This window comes from Scomber japonicus, chromosome 17 (assembly GCF_027409825.1).
Source record: "Scomber japonicus isolate fScoJap1 chromosome 17, fScoJap1.pri, whole genome shotgun sequence".
NCBI lineage: Eukaryota > Metazoa > Chordata > Actinopteri > Scombriformes > Scombridae > Scomber > Scomber japonicus.
This window is the reverse complement of record NC_070594.1, coordinates 8,158,178-8,184,693: the sequence shown is the minus strand read 5'-3', so window position 1 is coordinate 8,184,693 and position 26,516 is coordinate 8,158,178. Positions and strand designations below refer to the sequence as shown.

Below are 26,516 nucleotides of genomic sequence, written 5' to 3'. Positions count from 1 at the left end.
GTCGTGCAATAAAGAAAAAGCTCTAAATGGTGCAATAATGTAGAAACTAGATAAACTGTCTCATTTAAACACCCACCGACTTGTAGATGTGTTTGAATCTGCATCTCAAATTAACACTTAAAGTGGTTAAAGTGGCTATAATCCATATTTTCATAATAACAGTGTCTGAGCTGTCAGTGTGTAATGTGTTGGTCGTTGCTCGTAGCGATGAACCTACAGAGAATTACCAGCGACTCTACAGCTCTTCTCGGCTTTATGGAGCTTTATAGTGAGTTTCAGCTCATTGTTTAGCTGTCCGGCTTCAACTTTACTGTTTTTGGTTCGGTCTCAGTGCTCTCATAGCGTCGTTGTCGGCCACAGGAGGCAGCTGGTTTGAGAGATGATGCTCTAAAAACACACTGTACTGTACCCCAGCTTCTCATTTCATTCAGATATGTTGACAACTCTGCAGCCTCTCACTACAGAGTAACACACACATCAGGCTGGTCCGTTACAACTCTGTATTCTGCTGATTTATGCAGGAGATGAAATCATGATAACTCCTTTTCAGTGGATCATAGTTTAAACTGTGTCCGATCTATTAAGACATAATAGAAGAGAAACAGGAGAATTATAGTACTGGATTGATGTGATCATAAAATCTGCTTCACCAAACCATTTTTGAATATTTGACACATCCCAGCCTCCTATTTTTACTCCATTTCTTTTACCTGTTTTGCACTTTCCTATGAAGTTGTGTGTTTAAAATGAAATATATGTACCTTCTTTGCTAAATCAGTCATTTTGTGTGTTTTTGTGCAGAAAATGCAGCTGATGTGGCCGGTCAACTCGCCGTCATCTCCAACAACGAGCTGTCCAATGAAGAGGTGAGAGTCCACTTTTCTATGTTTGATTGAACAATCTGCGGAGATGGAGGTGGAATAAATTCTTCTTCATGTGCTGCGTCTCTCTCCAGGTGTCCAAAGTGGTGACGAAGGTGGGGCAGCTGGTGAATGTAGCGAAGATCAACTCCACACTGGCCTCCACCGTCGTCACCATCATCTCCAATGTCATGACGAGCTCCGAGACGGTGCTCGCTGCCACCTCCGGGACGTACGTTCATCATCTGCTAGCTCCACTCTACTACTGTACTCTACTCTACTGTACTGTACTGCTCCACTCTACCGCTACTGTATTCTATCATCAATCAATCAATCAATCTTGTCAATTTGTATAGCGCCAAATCACAACAAAGTTATCTCAAGGCACTTTACACATAGAGCAGGTTCTAAACCGAACTCTTCAGGTTTTAACTTTAAAGAGACCCAACATTCCCACATGAGCAACAGTGGCAAGAAAAAACTCCCTTTTAACGGGGAGAAACCTCAGAACCAGACTCAGAAGTGGGCGGACATCTGCCTCGACCGGTTGGGGTTGAGAGGAGAGAAAGGAAGGAGAGGAGAGAGAGGAAGGAGAGGAGAGAGAGAGGGGGATGAGAGGAGAGAAAGGAAGGATAGAGGAGAGAAGCACAATGAAAATCAACAATGAAGCACATTGAAGGTCCGGGACTGGAATCTGTCATCCGGACGTCTACAGGCCCAGATTATCTGTGAGACCAGAAAGCACAGACAACTCCGGGGAAGAAGTTTAGGTTATTTAATGCATTAATAGTACATGAATGTTAATGGATATAGATGGATGGATAGAGAGAGAGAGGGAGGAGGAGAGAGGAGCTCAGTGCATCATGGGAGTCCCCTGGCAGTCTAAGCCTATAGCAGCATAAGCTAAGAGCTCTAAGAGCCCTACCTAACTTCTACTGTACTACTAATGTGCTCTACTTCTTTGGTACTTTACTTTACTGTACTGTACCTCTACTCTACTGTACTGCAAAGAACTTTAATGTACTTCACTGTCCTTTGCTGAGCTCTTGTTTACTTTACCTACATTGTACTGCATCATACTTTTTTCTTCTTCTTTTTTTTAATCATTGATTTGTTTTACTCTAGTCAGAAAACTTATACTAATTTACTGTCTTTCTGTCTGTGTCCCTCCCGCAGAGCTCTGAAGGCTGTTGATCAGCTGGCTCAGAAGATAGAGTTCGATGGCCCGTCCATCAGTATCACCTCCAAGCATCTAGCTGTGGGAGTCTCGGCCCTCAACACCACTGCGTTCAACGGGACGTCCTTTAGCGCCTTCATGCTTCCAAACACCACCGACCCACAGGTAACACAGAGACTGTCAGGCTTCATCTGTTCACCAAGGTCTATTTTATTATAGGAAACCTTCTTATTGTCACCTGTAGATAGAAAATGGCTTATATTATGTCTGTTTGACTGTTGATTGTCTCCACTCATCGCTCAGATTCACTTTGAATCGGAGAGAGTTAACCCGTTAGCTCAGGTCACCCTCCCTGCATCTCTGCTGTCGAGAGCCTCTCTAAACACAGCCGACAAATCATCTATGTCCAGAATCAACTTCATGTTCTTCAACAACATAAACCTCTTCCAGGTCAGTCAGTCCGCCTCAGGTCACATCATGGGGGAAAAAATTAAGAAATAAACAACCAGGAAGAAATAGAAGTATTGATTTATTTTCTTTCTTCTCTTTCAGAAAAAGCAGAACGATAAGTTTTTGAACAGCTATGTCGTGGCCAGCAGCGTTGGGAACTTCTCCATTTATAACCTCGATGATCCAGTAGAGATCGAGATCGCTCACCTCACTGAACAGGTACAGATTAAACTGTCTACTAGTGTGTGTTTGAGTGGTATTGTGCTTTTTATTGCATCACATTTCAGTTGCATTGCATCTTCTTTGATTGTATGTTTTGTCTTCTTTTTATTTCGTTTGTTCTCCATTCATATTTTTTACCTTTATTTATTAGCTTTTCTCTTTTTAATTTGACTTACGATTCAATTTATACATTTTTTTGTTTACTGTTATTTTCTTTGTCATTCTTCTTCTGATTTTCGTATCTTATTTTTTTGTGTAATTTTAATTTGTTTTTAATTTAATTTAATTTAATTTTCTCCTACTGTATTTTATTTTGTTGCTTTTTTGTCTTTTCTCTTTATTTTTTATTTATAAAATCCAGTTTTTATGGTCTTGAGTATAAAGAGAATTCAGTAAATAGGTAATTAAATATATTAATTGAAGCTTACTGGACAATTTACACAAAATATCTCGTAAAGAAAATGTCTTCAATCTAATACATCATGTTAGAAATTAAACCAGTTACCAGCTGATCTTCTCCATGACTAATGATTATAAGTTGGATCTGAGCGGCTACTCTCACAAACTTAATGCTATTTAATTTTTCTTCTATCTTGTCAGCCCAACGTGAAGCCAATCTGCATGTTCTGGGACTTCAGTATGAACCGTAAGTCTGTCTACATCTGTCGTCACTATGAATGTTTTAGATTCAGTACAGGTCCTCACATCTGCAGGGAGTCATTCACTTCTCCACAAGAAGCAATATACCGCAAGTGCTCTGAGAAAAGCATCCCATCTGTTAAAGTCTCATCTACTGGGACTCTGCTGGTTGTGAAATAACTTTTTTGGTATCTGTCAGTGGCTCTGTCACCTCCTTCCTGCAGATGTTGACTTCATCAGGTTTAGAGTTTTCTTGAGTGTCCAGTCAGTTTTATATTCATCAGTTTGAGAATTTTAACTAATGTAGGCTGAAGAAACAGTGCCTAATCCTAACCCTAACCCTAGCTCACAAATGTCCAGAGTTAAGCACACTTGTAGACACGCAAACTGACAATTTTTCAAGGTTATCTTAAAACAACAGTCAGGTACCAAATAGTTTTTTCTTGCTGTAATTATTCCTCCTGTTCATACTGACCATTAGAAGATCCCTTCATAATGCACTTAAAATGTAAGTCATGGAGGACAAAATCCACAGTCCTCCTTCTGTGTGAAAATTTGAAGCTTTATATCTGTCCAAATGATTCAAATCAAGTAGATATCTTTCAATGTTAGTCTTTTTAGTGCCAAAGTATTTTTGTTTCTATACTTCCACCACAGCTCAGCAGGGAAACACTAAGAGGGAATTTGATGCTAAAAAGACTGTAAATGTGTCAGATATCCATTTGTTATGACTAACTCAGACTGCTGAAGCCTCATACAAGCTTCAGATGAATGTTTAATTGCATTTTTGCACAACATGACTGTGGACACACTGGATTTTGGTGCCAACTTACACAGAAGGTGCAGTGACAGTATGAACAATAGGAATGATAGCAGCATGAAAAACACATTTAGGTGTTAATCTGATATTGTTTTAAGACTCCCCCTTGAAAAGACACATCTTTTAAATCTCCAACAACATTTTCTTTCAGTATCTTCTTCACAAACAAACATTTACTGCCTTATTTAAAGCTTTTAAGTGTCAAAGGTACTGAGGTGACTGTGATGTAACACCTCTGTGCTGCCACTAGATGGAGCCGGAGGTTGGAACAGCAGAGGCTGCAACGCATCCAAAGAATCCACCAGCAACAAGACCATCTGTCTCTGTAACCACCTGACACACTTTGGCATCCTCATGGTAACACTCACACTCACTGAACTACACATGCTAGAAATAAAACAAAAAATGTCTTGCAGATTTTTCTCAGCTGTCCTGACGCACTTCTCCCAGTTGTCTTTTAAAAACTGCAAAATTTCTCAAGCATTCACTGAATTTTTAATGATTTCTGGTTATTTTTACAGTCCTCTTCATTTTTCACATGTTTATCGCATATGAAATAATGTCTTTCAGAACATTAAGAGTTATTATTAAACCAAACAATATAAAACAAGAAGACAGATGTGGAACAGTAAATATTTTTTAGTTTAGTTTGGTTTTTGTTCTCTTCTTCATCTCTTCCTCTTTCTGTTTGAACATTTGTGAAGTGCCATAAAGTCCTTAAAGTGATCTGACCATACTACATTTCCCTCTGCCTCTTTCTCTCCAGGACATCTCTGGAGTTTCACCTCACATCGATCAGCATAACAACAGGATTCTGACTTTCATCACCTACATCGGCTGCGGCATCTCCGCCATCTTCTCCGCTGCCACATTGCTCACTTACATCGCCTTCGAGTGAGTCTGCTGTTCAGCTGCAGGACTGTGCTGCTCATTATTTCCCATAGTGGGCATATTTTAAGGTCTTTCCCTAAGTGTGTTAAACAGACTGCAGCTACAGCACTAGTTTGCCTATTAAAACACCAAAAAAGTCTGTTTTTTAAAGTCTACCTGGATCCATAAACCTCCCAGTTTGAGTAAGTGCTGTACAACTCTGTGGCATTGCTGTAGCCATATAACAGGAGAAATACAGAGGGGGTTTTCCCACTTTAGGAACTTAACAACTTATCTGTGCCTGGCCTTGCAAGGCTTTAAAAAGGAGCAGTAAAATCAACACTGAACATTTCAAACTGATCTACATAATGTGCTATCCATGTTCTGAGCTTTGCTGAACTGGATTATTAACTAGACTCATTTTAATCTACAGTTAACGTATGTATGTCCATAATTTACTTCCCTTGATAAGCTCACAGAAACCTTTCATTCAGACTTAAGGAGGCATCAAAACCTCAGATTATTGGCAACAATCTGAGAAACATGAGAACTTTTTCCAGCAGCTACACTGTATGTAAAATAAATGTAACTAACCAATTGTTTAGGTGGTTACGATGAGTGACTGTGAATATGTGAAACTGAAAATGAGCTGAAACCGCCACAAATAAGGTTGTAAACAGAATCCAGTTTCAACCACATCTATTTTCCTTTTCCTCCCCACAGAAAACTGCGGCGTGACTACCCCTCCAAGATCCTGATGAACCTCAGCACATCCCTGCTCTTCCTCAACATGGTGTTCCTATTGGACAGCTGGTTGGCCAGTCTGGAAACCGATTGGCTGTGCATGTCGGTGGCCATCTTCCTACACTACTTCCTGCTGACCTCATTCACTTGGATGGGGCTGGAGTCCATTCACATGTACATCGCTCTGGTCAAAGTCTTCAACACCTACATACGCAGATACATCCTCAAGTTCTGCATCGTCGGATGGGGTGAGTGGCCATTGGTTTTAAATATGTTGCAATGCTAAAATAGTGACTGTTATACTTTTGTTTATTCTATGTGCTATGAGGTTGGTTAACTCAATTGAACTCCATTGTGCAATGCAGTCAGGCTCTCTCAACATCCAGTGCTTGTTAAAAATCAATGCATGTGATTAAATAAATACCTCAATCTAAACATTTACAGATGGCTCTGAAGTTTTTGCTTTAACCCCTCTCATGCTAAATTTTGCGATGCCTGTTTAGTAAGGTGGTGATTAGTTTAATTACTTTTTAAAAGTTTTTGAATTTTATTTTATTACTATATTTTTCTGCTGCATATTTAGGTGCTAAAATTGTCCTTGCTTTCTGTTTGAATGCACTGTCTGTGTGTTTTGGGGGGGGTTGTCTTTTTTTGGTTTTAATATTTGTGTGCATTTGACTGTTGGACCATTTATGTTAGTTTAGTTTATCATTATGTTGGATATTACTTGTGTTTCTCTGGCAACTGTCAGACAAATATAACAACAGAGGACATTCCCATTTAAGACAGAAAGACAACAGCACAGTACTCCAGAGTATATAATATATAATATAATGTCCCACTACAACATAACCAATGTTTAGTGACACAACTATCTAATCTATCATATAATTAGTTTTACAGAAATATATTAAATGTTTTGCTCCGTCTTCCTTGCATCCTTCCATGCAAATTTGCACCTAATCATGTCTTTCCATTGACTTCATATGCAATCATGCTGACTCTAAAATTCAATTCACAGTCAGTGGTCAGTGCATATCATGCTACTGTAGCTATCTTACAGCTGGCTGGCTTCAGTGGTCTAATTGGTTGATTTTCTGTTTGAACACACCTTTAAGTATTTTACTACCTTCCCATGAAGTCTTCTTCTATCTCTATTTGCTCAATTTCTCATGTCCAGCAGCGAACATTTTTGTCACAAACTTCAAAGACACCATAAAGAGTTTTCTGTGACACTGCCAATTTGTGATTTTTATCGTTAGTCATACAAATACAGCAACAGACAGCAGCACATATAAATGGCATTACAGCAACGAAGATTCAAGGAAAACGATACTGGATTTCTGATGATGTTTGATGATGATTCTTCCTTCAGGTCTTCCTGCTGTGCTGGTGGGGATTGTTGTTGCAGTGGATAAAAACTCTTACAGACTGCAGAAGTATGGCAAAGGAGACACAGGAGAGGCATCCTCAGATTTGTAAGTTACCACTCAATTACAATAATAAATCAGTGTAATTATCTACAGTCAAACATATGTTAGTGTGACAGTTGAGCGATCATGGTTCAGAGTTGGTGTTTCTCTCCTCAGCTGCTGGATCGATAATAAAGCTGTTTTCTACACCACCTGCGTCGGTTACTTCTGTCTGGTGTTTCTGCTGAACGTGGCCATGTTCATCGTGGTGATGCTGCAGATCTGCGGCCGCAACGGGAAACGCAGCAACCGCACACTACGAGAGGAGGTCTGTAGTCAAAGTCACCAGTCACAAACCTCATCTCGAATGTGTCAGGTTTCTTTATTCTCTATTGCAAGTAATCATTGATTTAAAACTGGAGCACTTTCACATTATCTATTAACAAAGAACATTTAAATAATTATAAGCAGCAATAACCAACAGAGTGTGCAAAGAAAAGATGATATTGCACTTTCTTTTCTTTATTTATTCATCTAGTTGCCATTTTCCAAAGCAGAATCCGAATATGCAAATTTTTCTTTTTCTTTTTTAAAAATTTGTATTCATGGTTAAAACAGCAGCATGATTATTTTAATGGTAATATACGACAATAAACTTTCTTGCCAAAGTTTCAAATTAAGACAAGAAAAGCAAATAAAAACACAGATTCATAAAATAAAAAACACTTGGGTATAAAATAAAGTTCAATAAAATATAAGATGGTAAAAGTAGGATGATAAAACCCAGCAACCTGTTAAATATTCATAAATGTTCTCTTATAAAAGAATGTGAAGACAATAAGAGAAGATGTAAAAGATGCTAAAGATAGTAAAAGATGAAGAGGAAAGAAAGGAGTAAAGAAAAAATTATGGGAAAGGAAGAATAAAATAAAACAGGAAGGAAAAATATTAAAACTCACAACACATTAAACAAGAACACGTGTGCAGACACTAGTTTGACCCATTTGAGAGCTGTAAAAACACCCAATACACATTTCTATTAGCTGGACTTTTCCTAATGTGACCCGCAGTATAGAATAATGAAAATAAAATGCATTATGTTTTTAATTTTTGTGCAGCTGATCTATGCAAATGTACAAATTTGACCTGTGTTAATAAAAAAAATCAAAAATCAGCATTCAAACATGTTGAATATTATTATTAATGACTGATGTGGCTTTTATTAATGTAAATTAGTGTAAAGACTAATTATGAGTCAGAATATGAACTGTATGTAAGTGTTAATATAAAATAACCAACTTACTCTGTTAAAAAACGAAATTCAGAGGCCCCTCAAAGTAAAGTTTCTCGCTCTTCTGTTGTGATTTCAGGTCCTACGAAACCTGCGGAGCGTCGTCAGTCTCACCTTCCTGCTGGGTATGACATGGGGCTTCGGTCTGTTCGCCTGGGGACCCGTCAGTCTGGCCTTCATTTACCTGTTCTCCATCTTCAACTCGCTGCAAGGTAACTCAGCAGTTAGGCGTGACTCTGTGTAAATCTACATCGTTGTAGTTTATAAAATAGGATTTCATGTTTAGTGGTATCAAAACGCTTTTGAGAGTTCAGTGAAGAGAGCAGAACAAAATTGTTTTTTTATGCAGGGAGGAGACATGTTATCATTGACTAGTGCTAACCAGACTGTTGTAGCTGGAGTAAGTTCAGCTGTCAGAGAGCGAGCCCAGGTTAAAATCCCCCATTATTATTTTGATAAAGCATCAGGGGGCGAAAGGGGGATGATACATACCAACAATGGTCACATGCATGTTCCTCCTAAAACAGAGGTCCAAAACAATATAATTCATATTTCTTGTGCTTTGAGTAAGAGATGATTTCATGGACAGTGAGGTAGTCTTTTTCCATAAATCAGGACTCTGCCTCCCTTACTACTTAAACCACATCTAAAAACAATTTTATCCATCTATGGTAATGTCATTATTTGGGATTTTAGATGAAAGCAAATGTTTCGGACAGAACAAGGACGTCTGGGGAGGTTTCATTTATCAAAACATGGATGGAGTCCATTTTTTGGAAGCAGGATTCTGATGTTGTAACAGTCAGAGTCCATGGAGTACTTTAAAGTGTTGAGATTATTTAAGTGTAACATGCTTTTTATATGAAGCAAAGGGCGGAGAAGAGGGCACAATTAATACAGGACTTTAGGCAAATCACAACTCATATCTGGAAATTAAAAATGTAGTTTGGCCGTCAAGTTATGGGGCGTTCATATGGGCTTACAACATGGGTGTCAATCTCATTTTCAGGAAGGAAAGATGGAAGGACAGATAGAAGGAAGGAAGGAAAGAAAAGAAGGAGGAAGGAAGAGAAGACAGGAATGAAAGACAGAAGGAATAAAGGAAGGAAAGATGGAAGTGAGGAAGGAAGGGAGGAAGGAAAGGAGAAAGGAAAGATGGAAGGAAAATAAAACAGTAAGGAAGGAAGGAGGATTGGACCCCTTGGCGGGCCGGATCTGGCCCACAGGCCGCATGTTTGACATCACTGGCTTAAAACTTGGATTTGCAGAAGGAAGGAAGGAAAGAAAAGAAGGAGGAAGGAAGAGAAGACATCAATGAAAGACGGAAGGAATAAAGGAAGGAAGAAAGGAAAGATGGAAGGAAGGAAGGGAGGAAGGAAGGAAAGAAGGAAGGAAGGAAGGGAGAAAGGAAAGATGGAAGGAAAATAAAACAGTAAGGAAGGAAGGGAGGAATAAGGAAAGTGGGCCGGATTGGACCCCTTGGCGGGCTGGATCTGGCCCACGGGCCGCATGTTTGACATCACTGGTTTAAAACTTGGATTTGCAGCCCAGCGCCCGTCACACTGTGCAAATATCCTCTAACGCAGTGCGAGCGACAACCAGCAAGAGTCAGTCACGCTTGTTTGTATTGGTGCTGAAACAGAAGCTCAGAGTTGTTTATTACTCTACTCCACTAAAGCTGATTGACTGTTGCAGAGTCCGGTTTCTCTATAACGCGTCTTTAACGACCCACTGGGACTGTTAAAAGGAGAACGACAACATGTGGAAACAAATCACAGACATTGTTGGTTCATTAGTGCGGCGGCTACACTTTAGAAAACATCTGTCCAGTCAGAGCGGAGGATGTGAACGACGTGAACAACACAACACAACACAGATTCATGAGCTGCTTGAGATTGAGATTGTTTTCAGGTTTCTTCTTATTTTGAACGCAACTCTACTTTATATAATATATTTTTTTATCCATTTGTACATGTAAAAAGTAAATTTACTCACATACAATGAGTGTGACAGTGAGTGAATTTATTTTTTCCATTCCACCACTGGAGCCAACCGCAGCACATTTACATCGATGTTAACCCTCCTGTTGTCCTCAGGTCAAGGAAGGAAGGAAGTAAAGGAGGAGGGAGGGAGGGAGGGAGGGAGGGAGGGAGGGAGGGAGGGAGGAAGGAAGGAAGGAAGGAAGGAAAGAAAGAAAGAAAGGAAAGGAGTAAGGACGAAAAGAGGAAGGAATTTAGGAGAGGAGGAAAGAAAGGCGGAAGGAAGGAAGGAAAGAAAGGAGTAAGGAGAGAGGGAGGAAGGAAGGAAGGAAGCAAGGAAAGATGGAAGGAGGAGGGAGCAAAGAGGGGAGGAGGGGAAGAAGGACAGAAAAATTGAAAGAGCGAAGAAGGAAGGAAAGAAGAGATGGGGTCAATTTGACCCGGGAGGACGACACAAGGGTTAAACTGTCTGTCTCTAGCTTGTGATTGAGACAAATATAATAGTAATAGATTTATCTGATAGATTTCTAATAAGAAAATCACTCTTGCATCAGGCCCAGTGTGTTATTCTGGCAAAGTTATTTTGGCCCAGTAGAAAGTCATTTATTTCGAACTCCATTTGGGACCCATTACAAGGAGAAAACTGTCAAATAAAGCCAAAATAATAATTTAGAGTACCTAAAAAGTAATAGACTGTGTCATACTTATTATCATTTTGGCTAAAAAAGTATACTTTTACTAGACTTCAGGGGCTCAAAAGACAATTAGAACCACACCTAACATATGCTTTTATCCTGCTGTTTTCTTTCTGCAGGTCTCTTCATATTTATCTTCCACTGCGCCTTGAAAGAAAACGTCCAGAAACAGTGGAGGAGATACCTCTGCTGCGGACGCTTCAGGCTGTCAGATAACTCAGGTACCTGTTTGTCTCTGTCTCTCTGTTTACTTGGATTGTTACCACAGAACAATGAAGCTACTGATTCATTTCTCTCCACAGGAGTCCAGTCAAATCTGTCTGCTGGACTCCTGCCAAGTTCCCACAACGGTAGAAAAAAGAGAAAGGAACTTTATTAAAATATAAAACCTAAGTCACCTGGGCTTTGCAGCTAATAAAACAAGATAAAAACAGAGTCGTCTCCGAAAGATCAGGAAGTCCTGCGGCTGCTCTTCAAGTGCCGGTGCCAGTTCATTTACAAGAAGACCTTTTATACTTTTGACTTTCATACCAAAAATTCCTAAAACTTTAAGTCTTCATTCACTATTTAATTGGAAAAGCTCCTGAAACGGTATTTAGGCCACAGGAAACTTGAACTCCGATTGAAATCAGGATCAAGGTAGGCAGAGATTTTGGAGGGAAGGTAAGATGGAAGGGGAGGCAGAGAGGTGAAAGAAAGGGAAGGAAAGAGGAAGGAAGGGAAGAAGAGCTGGCATAAAAGTGTGAAGTTTATGTGCAGTTGAGGTATTTAATTGAAAGCTAGGTCAACATGTTACAAAGAATATTTACTCTTGTTTTTTTGGTTATGACGAGAAACTCCTCTTGTTTTAACGAGATACTTTATTTTTCATGTTATTCTGATATTTTCACATTTTTACAGTTACCAAATTATTCAGTTTTTAGAAGAAAATGTTCTTGCAATAACAACACATCACTTCCTCTTTGTTCTTTTCAAAAAATGTATCATTAAAACTTTCCAAACATGATAAGTTAGCAAGTTTTTATAACAGAAAAAACACCCAATCTGTGCCTATAGAGATAATACTGCGGCCTATATCAGCTAGAAAAAGAGAAAGTAGACCTTGTTCTCATCAAAAGACACAGACTCTGAATAACAAACCACAATAACTTTCCCTCTTAAGTCTTCTCTTATCTCAACGTTAAGAACACCAGCTTGTCATGTCCTTTAGCGTGTTGAACGAGCCACCAAACAAACATTCATCGGGTACTCCGCTAATGTGAGTTAGCAGACTTGATCGCTACGTAGCTGTTAAACTTCAACATATTAAACAGCCTGAAAACACACATGGAAATGTTACTTTGGATTCATTAAATGCTGGTTTGGTCATTGCTCTTCAAAAGTCCCTAAAACGTTAATGACTCACTGTTTCTCCTTTACTTGTAGCTACAGCAGTTTGTTAACTAAAACTGTTAGCATGCTAGCTGCTGATAGCATGCTAGCTTATGTCAATCAAATGCAGACACTGACACACTGGAAGACATTTAAAAATAATTAATATGCACAAATGTGATATTCTGACCAGATGGTTTGTGTTTTGCAGACTGGAGTAAGACTGCCACCAACAACACCAAGAAGGTGAGCTCAGACAACCTGGGCAAGTCTCTGTCGTCCAGTTCTTTCGGCTCCAGCACCGCCAACTGGACCTCCAAGGCCAAAGCTACACTCAACCCCTTCACCAAACGACACAGTAACACAGGTGACACACACACACACACACACAAACACACACACTCACTATAAGGTGTATAGTGGGTTGACCAACACTCCAAAAGTCAAAGATATTAATTTACAATGATGTAAAACAGACAAATTATCACATTTAACAGCTGATTTTTTGGGGGATTTCTGCTTGTCAATCAATTTTCTGTCAATAGACTAATCGATTTATTGGGTAATTGTTGCAGCCCACAAATCAGTACTGTTTCTGTGGCCGTTTCACATGTTCTTGTATCTACCTCTGTGTTTGATGTGTAGAAAGCTCTATCAACGAATAGCGAGAGCGGAGGACCAACGAAGGTAAAGCTAAAGTTCCCCCGCTTGTAGCACCATATGACCCACACTGCATTTCCCAAAATGATTGTGGTCAAAGTGAATCTGAAAATTTAATAAAAAGAGGAAACCTAATTTGAATTGGTCGAGAGGATCCTTTGCTAGCAGACATTTTGGGACAGCAACCACCGTGTGTTGTGATTGGCTGGTCACTGTGATGTCACATGCCACCCATCTTGTTCCCAGCCTGAGAAACACTGAGTGGGGAGGAGCTCACTTTTTCACCAATTTAACACATGACTAAAAAAACTACAACTCCACCCACCCAGAGAGACCCAGGGTGCAGAAACAAGCCCCACCCCCCCAACCCCCCCCACCCACGCCCCCCGACAGACTGCTTCCAAGCTAACATCTGCCACGTTTAACTGCAATCTGTTTGGATTGTTAATCAAAGAAGAGTAACAGCAGGCTAACGGTGTGGTTTACACACGACTCGGTTTACTGATGTCATAATTTTGGGTTTGCTCATATAAATTAACAACAAATGTGTGGAGGGAAGATTTTGGCAAGAGATGAACATGAAGTCAAGGGTTGAGGTAATTACTTCCCTTTAGACATCTCTTCAAACACCTGCTCTCTAAATTACTCTGAAAACAAGATACACAACTTTATTTTAATAAAAAAAATAAAAGCTTGAGCAGATTAGTTTTATGTGTCATGGAGCCATAACAGAAATGACATTGATGCATGCTGGGAAGTGATAAACCCCCGACAGGCAAAGGGTCGACAGAGTATAAAGTTTTAGCATGCCTGGGTGTTTACCAAAAATAGCAATGTTTTTTGGCTTATAAAGGAAGAGCTTTAGTGCCTAACAGTGTTTTTATTTCCTCTTTAGTTTTTCATAAATCAGAAACTTTGAAATCTCTTGCTGATATCTCAAGTTACGATACATTACCAGCAAAGTCAAAACTTAATTTACGTCAATTTTTCAGCTTTTTTTATGACGTTAAAAAATAAATTAAGTTATTTTCTGCTCTGTAAACAACGTGTCCTGTCTTCTAGTTTGAGGAAAAATGAGAAACCAAAAGGGAGAAATGAAAATGTTCAGATTTTGTCTTCAAAGATAGATTATTTGTTTTCATGCAGCCAGTCAAATTGTTTAATTTTAAGCCTTATTTGCGTAAATCAGTAACGTCACTCTTCTATTATAAGCAGATGGACACTGTAGTCAAGTTTCCACCAAAATATAGAGCAAATTTGAACTGAATTTCCACAAATTTGACGAGAAAATGTCCTATTTTGTGCATATTAGGAAATAAATAGCTCTAGTAAGTGTCATTACACTATCGCAGAAGAGATGATGTCATTAACCCTCCTGTTGTTCTCGAGTCAAGGAAGGAAGGAAGGGAGGGAGGAAGGAAGGAAGAAAGAAGGAAAAGAGGGAGGAAGGAAGGAAGGAAAGGAAGAAGGGAGGAAAGGAAAGAAGGAAGGAAAGGAGGGAGGAAAGGAAAGAAGGAAGGAAGAAAGGTAGGAAAGAAGGACAGAGGAAAGACAGAGAAAAGGAGGGAGGGAGGAAAGAAGGAAGGGAGGAAGGAATAAGGAAGGAAAGGAGGGAAGGAAGGAAAGGAAGGAAGGAAGGGAGGAAAGGAAATCCATCTTTCCTTCCTCCCTTCCTTCCTTCCATCTTTTCTTCCTGTATTCTCTTCCTTCTCTTCCTTCTCCTTTTAGTGATCCGGCTCACATTAGATCAAATTGGGCTGTATGTGGCCCTTGAATGAAGATGAGTTTGACAGCCCTGCCTTAGGTAATCCATTATACAATAAACTAATGAAATCTATAAGACCAATAAAATGATATTGCTCTAGTATTGCACATTTAATATAAAACTAAAGACTAAATGGTTTCACTCTCTATCCACCAACTAATAACAGCGTTTTATTGCTGCTGCTTAAACTCTGAGATTGAAAATGTGCATAGTAACAGGTGGATGGAAACACAGACAGCAACCAGAGACACAACACAATAGTGGATCCGAAGCAGACGCGTGGAAGACATACTTGAACTCAATGTTTATAAATCAAAAAGTGAAATAAAAACAACGTCGGTGTGTCCAAACTTTTGTCTGGTGCTATATGACTGAAAGCTCGATTTTCACCTTTTGAACTGACAATAAAAAATAAAATGAAAGCTTCTGTAGCCAACTGAGCAATAAATAGACAAAACACAAGGTTCTGACCTGTTTAATGTCTGGGAATTGAAATTAATTTCACAGCATAAATCTACTTATTATTTTTTCCTAAAATAAGCTCAGGACTTTTCTTCTTCTTTGTCGACTATTCACATAAAACAGGAACAGCTGATTTTACAGTTTGGTTTTTGACTCTTTTTGTCTCACCAAAGAAAACTCCCGGGTCAAATTGACCCCGTCTCTTTTGACTGTTCCTTCTTTCCTTCCTTCTTCCCTCTTTCTTTAAGTTTCCCTTTGTTCTTCCCCTCCTCCCCTCTTTCTTTGCTCTCTCCCCCTTCCATCCTTCCATCCTTCCTTCCTTCCTTCCTTCCTTCCTTCCTCCTTTCCTCCCTCCTTCCTTACTCCTTTCTTTCCTTCCTTCCTTCCTTCCTTCTCTCCTAAATTCCTTCCTCTTTTTGTACTTACTCCTTTCCTTCCTTCCTCCCTCCTTACTCCTTTCTTTCCTTCCTTCCTTCTCTCCTAAATTCCTTCCTCTTTTCGTCCTTACTCCTTTCCTCCTTCCTCCTTTCCATCCTCCTTTCCTCCCTCCCTCCTTACTCCTTTCTTTCCTTCCTTCTTCCTTCTCTCCTAAATTCCTTCCTCTTTTCGTCCTTACTCCTTTCCTTTCCTTCCTTCCTTCCTATCCTTCCTCCCTTCCTTCTCTCCTAATTTCCTTCCTCAGTTTTTCTTTTGAGTCTACACTGAGTTTATATTCTCGTCTCACCTCAAAACACATAATGTATAACATGATCAGAGCTGACACAACATACACTCAGGCTATCTGACTCCACTCGGGTGTTGAATATATTGACATGGAGACTCGCTGCAGTAAAACAAAACCTTACCCCGACTGGCCTGATTAGACTGAGTAGAATTTGGAGATCTTTAGAAGTGAAGATATATCTGATCTGAATGTGGAAATTATAGTTTGGTTAAGATTAAGTAAAGATTAAAGGCTAACATTAACTGAAGGTCTGACAGGTGAAGAAAGGTGAAGAAAAAGAAACCCTAACCCTAACGTTCTACATAAAGGACACTTCCAACTGTACTTGTGGGCTAACGTTTGAGGTGCAGAAACATCCAATATGGTCATATTTCCATATAAATACTGATCTGTCTTTTCTATCAACACACACACACACTCATCTGAGCTGCACAGCGCACACAGCTGCAGCACATTGAAGAGTTTAAATGCAGACGCTGGTCTAGTCTCACTCTGTAACACACTCTGCTCGACTACATCACAGCCAAATCTGAGGGAGGAAATTAATTGGTGTCATAAGCTATTAACATCTAACAGTGTAAACAGGACCATTTGAATATATTAATAATTTGATTACATGATGATTATTTATGGATTACAATGAGCTATTAATGATTTGTGTATTATTACCAATTACCGATGTTTTCCTTTTAATGATTAGATATTAACATTACATTTAAAAAAAAAAATCCTTGACATGATTTTTGATAGCCAAAATGAATGACTAATTGTAATTTGACTTGGACTTTAACAGTGCAGGAATGAAGTAATATCTTTCTCTTTGGTTTTAGGTGAAAAATTCATCTTAATCTAATTTTCTGAAAGGGTTTCCATATGAGAGAAAGAATTTAGAAAAACACTTAATCCTTAAGAACAGTGATTTGTCAATGACAAATTTGACAACGGAGGGGTTTTTTTTAAGGCATTTAGGAATCCAAACCTTGATCTTTTTTTTTTCTTTTATCAGCCAGTTATAGAAGTGGAAGAAGTGAGTTTGTTTTATTTCTGCCAGAGCTGAACTATCATCCAACTCACACAGCTGCAAAGGATTTAGTTCATCTTCTGTCTTCTGCTCACCAGCTGTCTTGGCAATCGTGAATGTTGGACTTCCCCATCAAACACACACACACACACACACACACACACAAACACAAACACAAACACACACAATAATCATAATCTAGGATATAATTTGGGGTAATTTGTTCACCAGAGTAAGAAACAAAACTATTAACAGCTTACCAGACAGACAGGTGTTTCAAACAGGAGTGATGTTTATTATCAGCTGATGAAACAGGTGAGGAGAGATGTTTTTGTTTTCTGATTGAGAGTTTAGAGATTTGCCTCAAAGCTGTGATGAAAACATCTTGTACTCCTGAATAGGAAGCTTTTTCTTTTCAAACAGGCTCCATTCACACTATGCGTGATACTTTTTTTTTCTCCTTCCTTCCAGCTGAAGGTGTTCAGTAAACAGAGATGATGATGACATCAGATTGTTAGCACATGACCCAAAATAGACGTGTGTGTTCTCTTGTTTGGTTTTCCACAAGTTGTTCACTCGTTTTGGATCGTATTTCAGCTCCAACATGTACGGATGTAGTTGAGAAGTTGACATTGAAATCCTGTTATAGTTTATGTATGTAGCCTCATGAATACAACAAGCTAAACAGTGAGACCACCAGGGATTTTGGGGGCCCCACCACCACACACAGGTCACACCACACCTCTGCCTGCGAAGGCTATCAACTCTCCTGTAGTCCAGTACTAACTGTACACAATGTACTGACATGGAGCTGTGAAAGTAGGAGGCAGGACTGAACCATTTCATGTACATAGAGGGGGGTGTTTAGGCCATACAGAGGATTTGGATGGTTCATTTTAACCATAAACAAGAAAATAATGTGTTAGTTTAATGCAGGGGTGTCAAACTCATCTTCAGGGTCACAAATGGCCTGATTTGATCTTCCTGTCTTCTCTTCCTTCAAGGAAAGAAAGACAGAAAGAAAGGAAAGGTGGAAGGAAGAAAGGGAAGAAGAGAAGACAGGAAGGAAAGAAATAAAGAAAGACAAAGGAAGGAAAGATGGAGGGAAGAAAGGGGAAGGAAGGAAGGAAGGATTGAGAGACAGATGGAAGGAAGAGAAGACAGGAAGGAAAGACAGAAAGAAAGGAAAGATGGAAGGAAGGAGTGAAAGACAGATGGAAGGAAGAGAAGACAGGAAGGAAAGTGGGCCGGATTGGACTCCTACATGGGCTGGTTCTGGCACGCGGGCCTCATGTTTGACACCCCTGGTTTAATGAGTGCATTGTAAATAAAAAAAATTATGAATGTTAATTAAAGATTTATAAGTTAATTTAAAAAAAAAAAGTAATGAATGTTCTAAATATATTTTTAAGGGCCCTGTCAGTAAAAAAAAACTCTTTATAATGAAGTGATGTGTCACCCAGTACAATGGTGTGACTTACTGATATGTTTTAAATAATTTTTGAATCAGGTATATTCTGCTTTGGATAAAACATAATACTTGTTATATGATCCCAACATGACATGTGCTGACAAGAAGAACAATATAAAAAACTTATCCTTTAATTGAGTGGGTTTTTTTTTAACCTGTTCCACTATTTAAACCTACATAGCTGATATTTTTGGGCACTTCATTGCAGCCTCAAAAAATAAATAACATATAGTATAATGACATATAATATATATACTTTTAAAGTTGATACAGAGAGCTAGAAGGATGTGTAGATCTGAAGGGAAGTGTAGAGTTGTTAATAATTGTGTCATTTTGTCAAAATAAGTGACACCTTTCTTGTTACACTAAATTATTTGATGCATTGATTTAAAAAAAAAGAATATCGATGAGTGCAGATTTAAGGAGTCTGAGTTCTTCTTTCACCATTTCAGGGAAAAACAAAAAGCCATCTATCATTTATTTTCTCTCTTTCATGGCGTTAATATCTGCAAACTTTTCACTGCCAACATTTTTCTTCTGGATTCAATATCTGCGGTTTAAGCAACAACAAAAAAAAACAAAAAAACACTTGGTTAAAGAAAAGCTTGTGGTCTCGGTGAAATAATAAAGACGTTAACACTGACATGAGATGGGCTGTGAACTGATCACGCTCAAAACATTTAACACTTCACTGCCCATTTACACATACTGGCAAAAATGTTACGGTTCTGTTGGCAGTCTGGCTCTCTGTGTCCCTCGCTGCCATTCTCCACCAGCCCCCCAGAGGCTCCACAGCCTTTTATCCACTTTCAGTTTGAACTGGACTCAGTGGAGAAAAAGCTGTTTGTAGTTGTGCCTGTGAAGACTTATGGCATGATATCATTTAAGATGCCTTTATTAGTTAGTTTTTTTGGGTGTTTTTCATTGTGTTTCCTCCTCAGCTTGCTTTTCCACCTTCACACCTGTTCTCCATTCAGTCTCGTTAGCAGTGCCCTCCTCTCTGTATATTAAGTTGTATCTGTGAAGAGATGGCATGATGTCATTTAACCCTCCTGTTGTCCTCGAGTCAAGGAAGGAAAGGAGGAAGGAGGAAGGAGGAAGGAAGGGAGGGAGGGAGGGAGGAAGGAATGGAGGAAGGACAGAGGAAGGAAGAAGGGAGGTAGGAAAGAAGGAAAGAAGAAAAAGGGATGGAGGGAGGAAGAAGGAAGGAAAGGACGGAGGGAGGGAGGAAGGATGGAGGAAAGAAGGAAGGTAGGAGGGAAGGAGAAAGGAAAAGAGGAAGGAAGGAAAGAAGGACAGAGGAAAGACGGAAGGTAGGGGGGAGGAAAGAGAGAAGGAGGGAGGAAGGAAGGACAGAAGGAAGGAAGAAAAGGGGATGGAGGGAGGAAAGACAGACGGAAGGAAAGGAAGGGAGGAAGGACAGACGGAAGAAAGGAAGGGAGGAAAGAAGGAACAGTCAAAACAGACGGGGTCAATTTGACCCGGGAGGACGACACAAAGGTTAAGATGCCTTTATTAGTTGGATTGTATTCATTGTGTTTCTGGAGGGGGGGGTCATTGCATTTCCTCCTCAGCTTGCTTTTCCCCCTTCACACCTGTTCTCCGTTCAGTCTCGTTAGCAGTGCCCTCCTTCCTTTGCATCTTGTCACCTGTTCCTTGTTGTTTCATTAGTTCAATTTGTATTTAGATCTTGATTTTCAGTGCAGTGTTGTTAGACTCTTTCTGCTCTGATTGTGTTGTATTGTGTTTCAGTTTTGCTTTGACCTGCCAGCTTTAGTTTTTTTTTTTGTTGCTTGCACACGTCTTTAATTAAGAAGTTGTTTTATCCTTAGTCAGCCTGAAGTCCTCCTGCATTTGGGTACACATAACAAAAAACTTCTTTACTTTGTTCTGTGTTTGCTTGTGTATTTAACTCTGTAGCCTGCCTGAAATATAACATAGTTGCTTCATTTGTTTAAAAAAAAAAAAAAAAAAAAAATCATCTTTCAGTGTCTTTCACAATCACACTCAGCTTGATTTAACATTCCCATGATGCAGTAGCTGCAGGGCAAATGTAACCTCTTGAGGGAAAACATGTGCTTTCTCTAGCATATCATCAACGCAGTCAACAAATTCCTTTCATTGCAAAGGCGTTGGGGAATTTGCTCATCAGTGATGCTTAATGTCGCTGTAAATCTTGACGCGTAGATAGATGTGGTGCTCCAGCCTTTTAGACCACATATGCCAGTGTTAGCGTGTGTTCTGCACCCACAGGAATCAATACACTTGTCTGTTTCCATATTTCATTTCACACGCAACCACACAATCCCAGCAGGACATTTTTCTCTAACTGGGTGATTATACACACTTTCTGCATGACCAAATAAACACATTTTGTGGGATTTGAACTTCAGATATAATCACGTACACACATTTACACTTATTTTTTTTCCCCAAGTATTGACTTTCAGAATCGTTTTTTACAGCTGGTGATTCGGGGTAGGCTGTTCAATGCAGGCAAAAGTGCTTAACTTTATTATTATTATCAAGAAATCTCATCAACACGAAAAGCAAACTAGTGGATTTTAATAAACTTCATATAACTCATTTTTCTAAGTGATAGAAATCCAATACAGTCCTACTTCATCCCCCAAAAACACTCCCTATTGACTCAGTGTACAAGTAAATACACGGATGATACGCTCTAATCATCCGAATCATTGCAGTTTGGAGTTGCAACATTGTGGTGTTTACTGTTGCCATGGCGATATAAAAAATATAAGAAATATAAACCACTTTTCCACATGATTTTAGCCCAAATGTGATCTTTCCCTAACTAACTGGTTTTTTGTGCCTAAAACTTAACCACTTTTTAACCATAGTGGGTTTTTTAACACAATAATACATTAAATTAGTGATTTTTAATGACTTTGGAAAGCATGATATGATGGTTTTGTGGTTCATTATGGAGATCATTTGGTCATTCCTACCACAGCTCACAGTTAGATGGCATAAACTATACTATAGGCTGTTTTTTACTGGATGAATTTTAGACCTAATTCTGTGGTTTAATTATGAGGATATGCTGCTTTTAACTACTACAACTAAAGAGCATATTATTAGTTCTTGACAATTGAGTCAGCAGCGGAAAGTGGTGATGGGGAGGAAGAGGGATTCCCAAAGAGGAGCAGGAAAAGTTCAGAGTCCTAAAACTGACCAAGGTGGAAGGTTACAGTGGTTTACTGTATGTGCCACAAAAAGTGCTGGTTGAAGATGAACAAACAGCAGATTGCAGGATGTGGTGATCAAATTTTGAATTTGGACTAGATAAGAAGACTAAATGCTGTGGTCCCATTGTATTTTCCAGCTGATAAGTCAACACACTTACTGTCAGTAGCATTTACATTGATTTTAACCATTAAGGAAAAAATTTGAGTGTGAACCTTTTCACACAAAATAAAACTATGCATGTCCTCCAGATGGTTTAAGGACAGCTTTCAATTTACTTTGGGTACTCTTAGATTAATTTACAGGAATTTATATGAATAAGAGATCTTACTGCCCTGCAAGCTGTCACCCAAATCCAAACATCTCTGCTATAACTTTATCTCAGAAGCATAAAGCTACTGCCCCTATTTAACTAACTTTTCTGGGGTAAAACTGTATAATTTAGCTGGCAATCATCATAACACAGATGGGAGTTGTAAAAATCTTGCATTGTAATAATTAAATTGCTTTACAGTTTTAGATATATGTGTCCTCATGGTCACCCTGTACTTATTTTAAATTTGTTGTCAACTTTGATGAAGAATCAGAGCTCTGATAGTTCATCTTTTGCTCTTATGTTAAAAAACAACTCTACTGCCCTGTGAAGTTTAGCTTACGCAGCACTTTAGTTTGAAGGCTGCGGCGTCTTGTTCAGTATCTGGAATTCTTCTCTGTATATCTTTTTTCCAAGTTTGGCAAGACTTACCAAAGCACCAAAAATACAGACTCTGGCTTATCCTCTCAGTCATTCCTCACATTATTACTGATTTATGACCCAGTGTGTCAGATAACTCTGCCAAGGATCTAACATGTGGATCTACACAATGATAAGATAACTCAGTAGGTTTGTTCTCAGAGCGTAGACATGTCATTTTCTTTATTTAAATACAGGTAAAAATATATATCTGGCAAGTAACAAATAAGAATTTAGTTGTCATGTTTTTGGTAACAAGTAGTGAAACATAAATGCATTATAAAGGATTTATCTTAAAATCAGCTCAACGTCTTATTTCCAGCTTTACAACAAAGCGCTGGCTATTGCATTATCTTTGAGTTCAGGCATATTTTTAGAAGAATTATCTGTAAATAAAAACAGATCAAATTTAGAGGTAGAGGAGGGTGTTTTCATCCCTGAGTAGTGTCTAAAGGATACAGTTTCAGCAAGAGGATAGGGCAGGTTTTATATTTATAACTAGTTAGCCTAGAACAACTACCAAGGGGACAGCGGCTATTTGTACCATAAGTTTCAGTTTGTTAGAAAATGTTGGTCAGCAGCATAATCTAACTTTGCCTGCCTGCCAACCTAACGTTAGCTTGTAAAATCAGACAGGATTTGGCTGGGGAGGTGGGACTTTCATGAAGAAACCAAATAAATCAGCTCTTAAGTGTCACGTGGCTGCCAACTCTCACACACTGACTGTGAGACTTATGCAATTGAAAGATTCTCATGCTGTCACGCCACACGTCCTTTTTCCCACACAGTAAAAATCAAATTCATGATTGATTACATATCAGCACAAAAAAAAGACACTGACAGTGTACGGAAAGACAAGACAACGCCAAACAGCAGTGAATTATTCAGACTACTAGGGGGAAAGTAAGAAATAGGTGCAGTGCAACCAGGCGGGGATTTCCGGTCCTCTGAAATGAGGCCAACACGGAAGTAACTTAGAACGGCATTCTATCAAAAAGCCACCAGGGGGCGACCGTTTTGGTGTCAAAAGGACTTCCGTCTCTATACAAGTCAATGGAGAATTCACTAACTTCTCACTTGATTTCTAACCTCAGTAAACGTTTTCAAAATGTGTTTATGGTCTCAATCGCTAGTTTAAAGCCTTCTTCAATGCAGTATGATGTTCACTTGTGAAATTTTGGCCTCCCTGATTTTATATTTGACGATAAAGCAGGGTATGCATTAGGGCGTGGCTACGTCCTGATTGACAGGTTGATTGCCCAATGTCCTCGAGCTCCAGCCCTCGTAACCATAGCAACCTCCCCGCTCCACCCATGGCTCCGCCCATGGCCATATAAGTAGAATCTGTGTTTTGTTTTCAAGTTTTCAAGATGGCGCTGCCTAGATTAGAAAACTATTGGCTTCTGAGCAGCAGTCCACAAACCACTGGGTGACGTCACTGATGTTACGTCCATTTCTTTTATATAGTCTATGGTTGGGACCCATGTGCTCATGCTGATGAGCCCACTCTGTTCAGATTGGCCAGCTCCAGGAAGCTTCTTCAGACTCCAGTAGGAAACATAAACAAACTGTAGTAGCAGGATGAATTAGATCCAAAGTGTGAGGGTGGACAATGTGAACAACACATGGAAAAATATCAGCAACACCATAGCAACCAATACTACTGAATGGACAACTGTTTATGGATATGTGTTGATATGATGTGATCTCATTGGAGAAGTAAAAAAAAAAAAGTAAAAAATATTGCAAAGGAAGTGTTTGAGAGCAAGTTGAATCCCGATTCCCTGGCTTTTGTTTTACAGGGAGCATTTTTACACACATTTACCTCAGAGTTTGGAACATTGGCTATGTTTAACATCCAATAACAGGATATAAATGAATGAAAATCACAAAAGCAGAATCCATTTTGATCAACCTAGTTCATTTTTTTTAACACTGTAAAAAAGTAAGTGTGCGTGTGGGAGGGGGTCTGTCCTCCATCCTCCATCCTCCAGTGGAAATAAAACTTAATCATAGATGACCACTTTCTGTCAGATTGGCCTCAACTGTGATCAGACTTTACAGCGTGACTTCTTGACAACACTCGTGGCGGTTATGAGCGCAAACAGGATCCAGATTGTAAAACTTATAAAAACCACAGATGAGCATTATGGGAAACAATTTTGGATGTAACACCTGATTTGTTTCCAGGCATGACGGATGCACCTTCCCAACTGATGTCTTTGTCATTTTATTGGCAGCTCAGTTTGGTTTCATCTTTATTAATGTGTTATATTTTAAAAGCTTGTTATATTATCCGTTGTGTCAAATCAGATCTTCATCTGAAAAGTAACTGCAGCTGTCAAATAAATGTAGTGAAGTAGAAAAGACGATAGTCCCCTCTAAAATGTAGTGGAGTGGAAAGAGAGTAGAAATGTGACCATACACTTCCACAAGTCATATATGTTACTTTAAGGCCATCACAATACCTTACAATGTTTTAGCCTGTTGTGGAATAAGAAGCACAAAGGTCAATGCCTGAACCAGCTGAAATGTGATCTCTAAAGCAAAATCATTCAAATAAAATGAAAAAAAGAAATATATAAATATTTCAACCTAAACATTATAGTTATATAATTCATCTTCTTTCCTCCTTTCTGTCTCTACAGTAACATCAGCTCATATTCTCATGGTTCTCAATGTACTGTGGATATTAAAAAGAGACAGAAACTTTTTCTTGGCAGAGAATAAAATCTAGTGTGTCGCTGCTGCTGCTGCTGCCAAACGCGTTGATCACATTGACATTAAGCAGTTTTTGGCAGAGTCCAACGATGTACAAACATAAACAAATCATGACCTAACACTGTAAAAACAATCTAGAGTTTAGTTTCCAGTTTTTCTGGCTTTTCATAGTTTGTCATGTTTAAACAGGTACAGTAGGAGATATTTTAGAGCATGGAAACCAACATATAATACAGCTTATGCATTATTTAAATGGCTTTTAATTGATATTTTCATTAGCATTTGCCTTTTTAAAATGTTGATGAAAATGTTTAAAACTTGAGTACAAAGCCTTGGTGTCGTTGCACTCTCTGCACATGCTCAGAGGCGGAATTACTCTCCTGAGACACAAAATGTGCTTGCTGTTAGTTTTTGAAGACATATTTAAACAAACTAACATAAACAAACTCTTCACAATGAAGGAACATGTCACGCAGTGCAGCAGTGTGGCGAACTGATATGTTTTTAATAGTTTTTGGAGAACAACAGAGGTCTACAGCACAGAGGAATAAGATATCACACAATATCTGTCAGTAGCTCAATTCATTGTTGTTTTGGATACAAACATGGGATTTGTTGAATGACAAGAAGAGAATTATAGAAAATCCTTTAAACCTACCTAAATATTGCATGTGAGCATCCTTTGAGGGTCTTGTTAATGTAATTCCTGAAGTGGAAACAAAGAGACAAGAGACACAGAAGGTCCAAAAGTCCAATTCAGTGCGAGTCTCAGAGTCAGTGAGTGTAGTAAGTTTTCAAATCAAGTTAACAGAGCAAAAATTTCCAAAATGAGCACCAACATTTGAGTGCCTGAATTTATAGACTTTAACCATAATAACTTGACTTAGTATTTGTAGAGAAAAGTTGAGGCTTTTTGAATGGGAGTCAGTTGGAGCATCTACCAGCAGTCAGTGGCACTTCAGCCTGAAGATGGAGGAGCTACTTTTTTTTTCTTTCTTATATGTATTGTTAAAAAAGGTTTAAGGTCAATGTGGTGTTTATAGATTCACGTTGTTATGACATTTAAAGCTTGTAAATGTGGAGGAGAAGATTACCAACAGCCCTCTCTTTCCATTGTAGTCTGCAGAGTTTGTGTCCACATCGAACATAATGGTCCTTATATAAACTGACCAGTTGTAACGAATAAAATCTGTTGGGTTTATATATGTGGCTTTTCCCCATT

At 38.9% G+C, this 26,516-nt stretch overlaps 1 protein-coding gene across 1 annotated transcript in view; it reads left to right on the top strand.

The window, feature by feature from the left end:
- Window positions 1–26,516, top strand: part of adgrg6 (adhesion G protein-coupled receptor G6) — a 102,088-nt gene that overhangs the window by 68,083 nt on the left and 7,489 nt on the right. The window contains exons 13-26 of the mRNA XM_053336468.1: window positions 802–866; window positions 956–1,092; window positions 2,037–2,202; window positions 2,341–2,487; window positions 2,590–2,706; window positions 3,310–3,355; window positions 4,419–4,525; window positions 4,935–5,062; window positions 5,762–6,030; window positions 7,158–7,260; window positions 7,372–7,522; window positions 8,565–8,697; window positions 11,279–11,380; window positions 12,742–12,897. Of these exons, the coding sequence (XP_053192443.1) occupies window positions 802–866; window positions 956–1,092; window positions 2,037–2,202; window positions 2,341–2,487; window positions 2,590–2,706; window positions 3,310–3,355; window positions 4,419–4,525; window positions 4,935–5,062; window positions 5,762–6,030; window positions 7,158–7,260; window positions 7,372–7,522; window positions 8,565–8,697; window positions 11,279–11,380; window positions 12,742–12,897 (1,827 nt within the window). The remainder of the gene's footprint in view (window positions 1–801; window positions 867–955; window positions 1,093–2,036; window positions 2,203–2,340; window positions 2,488–2,589; window positions 2,707–3,309; window positions 3,356–4,418; window positions 4,526–4,934; window positions 5,063–5,761; window positions 6,031–7,157; window positions 7,261–7,371; window positions 7,523–8,564; window positions 8,698–11,278; window positions 11,381–12,741; window positions 12,898–26,516) is intronic.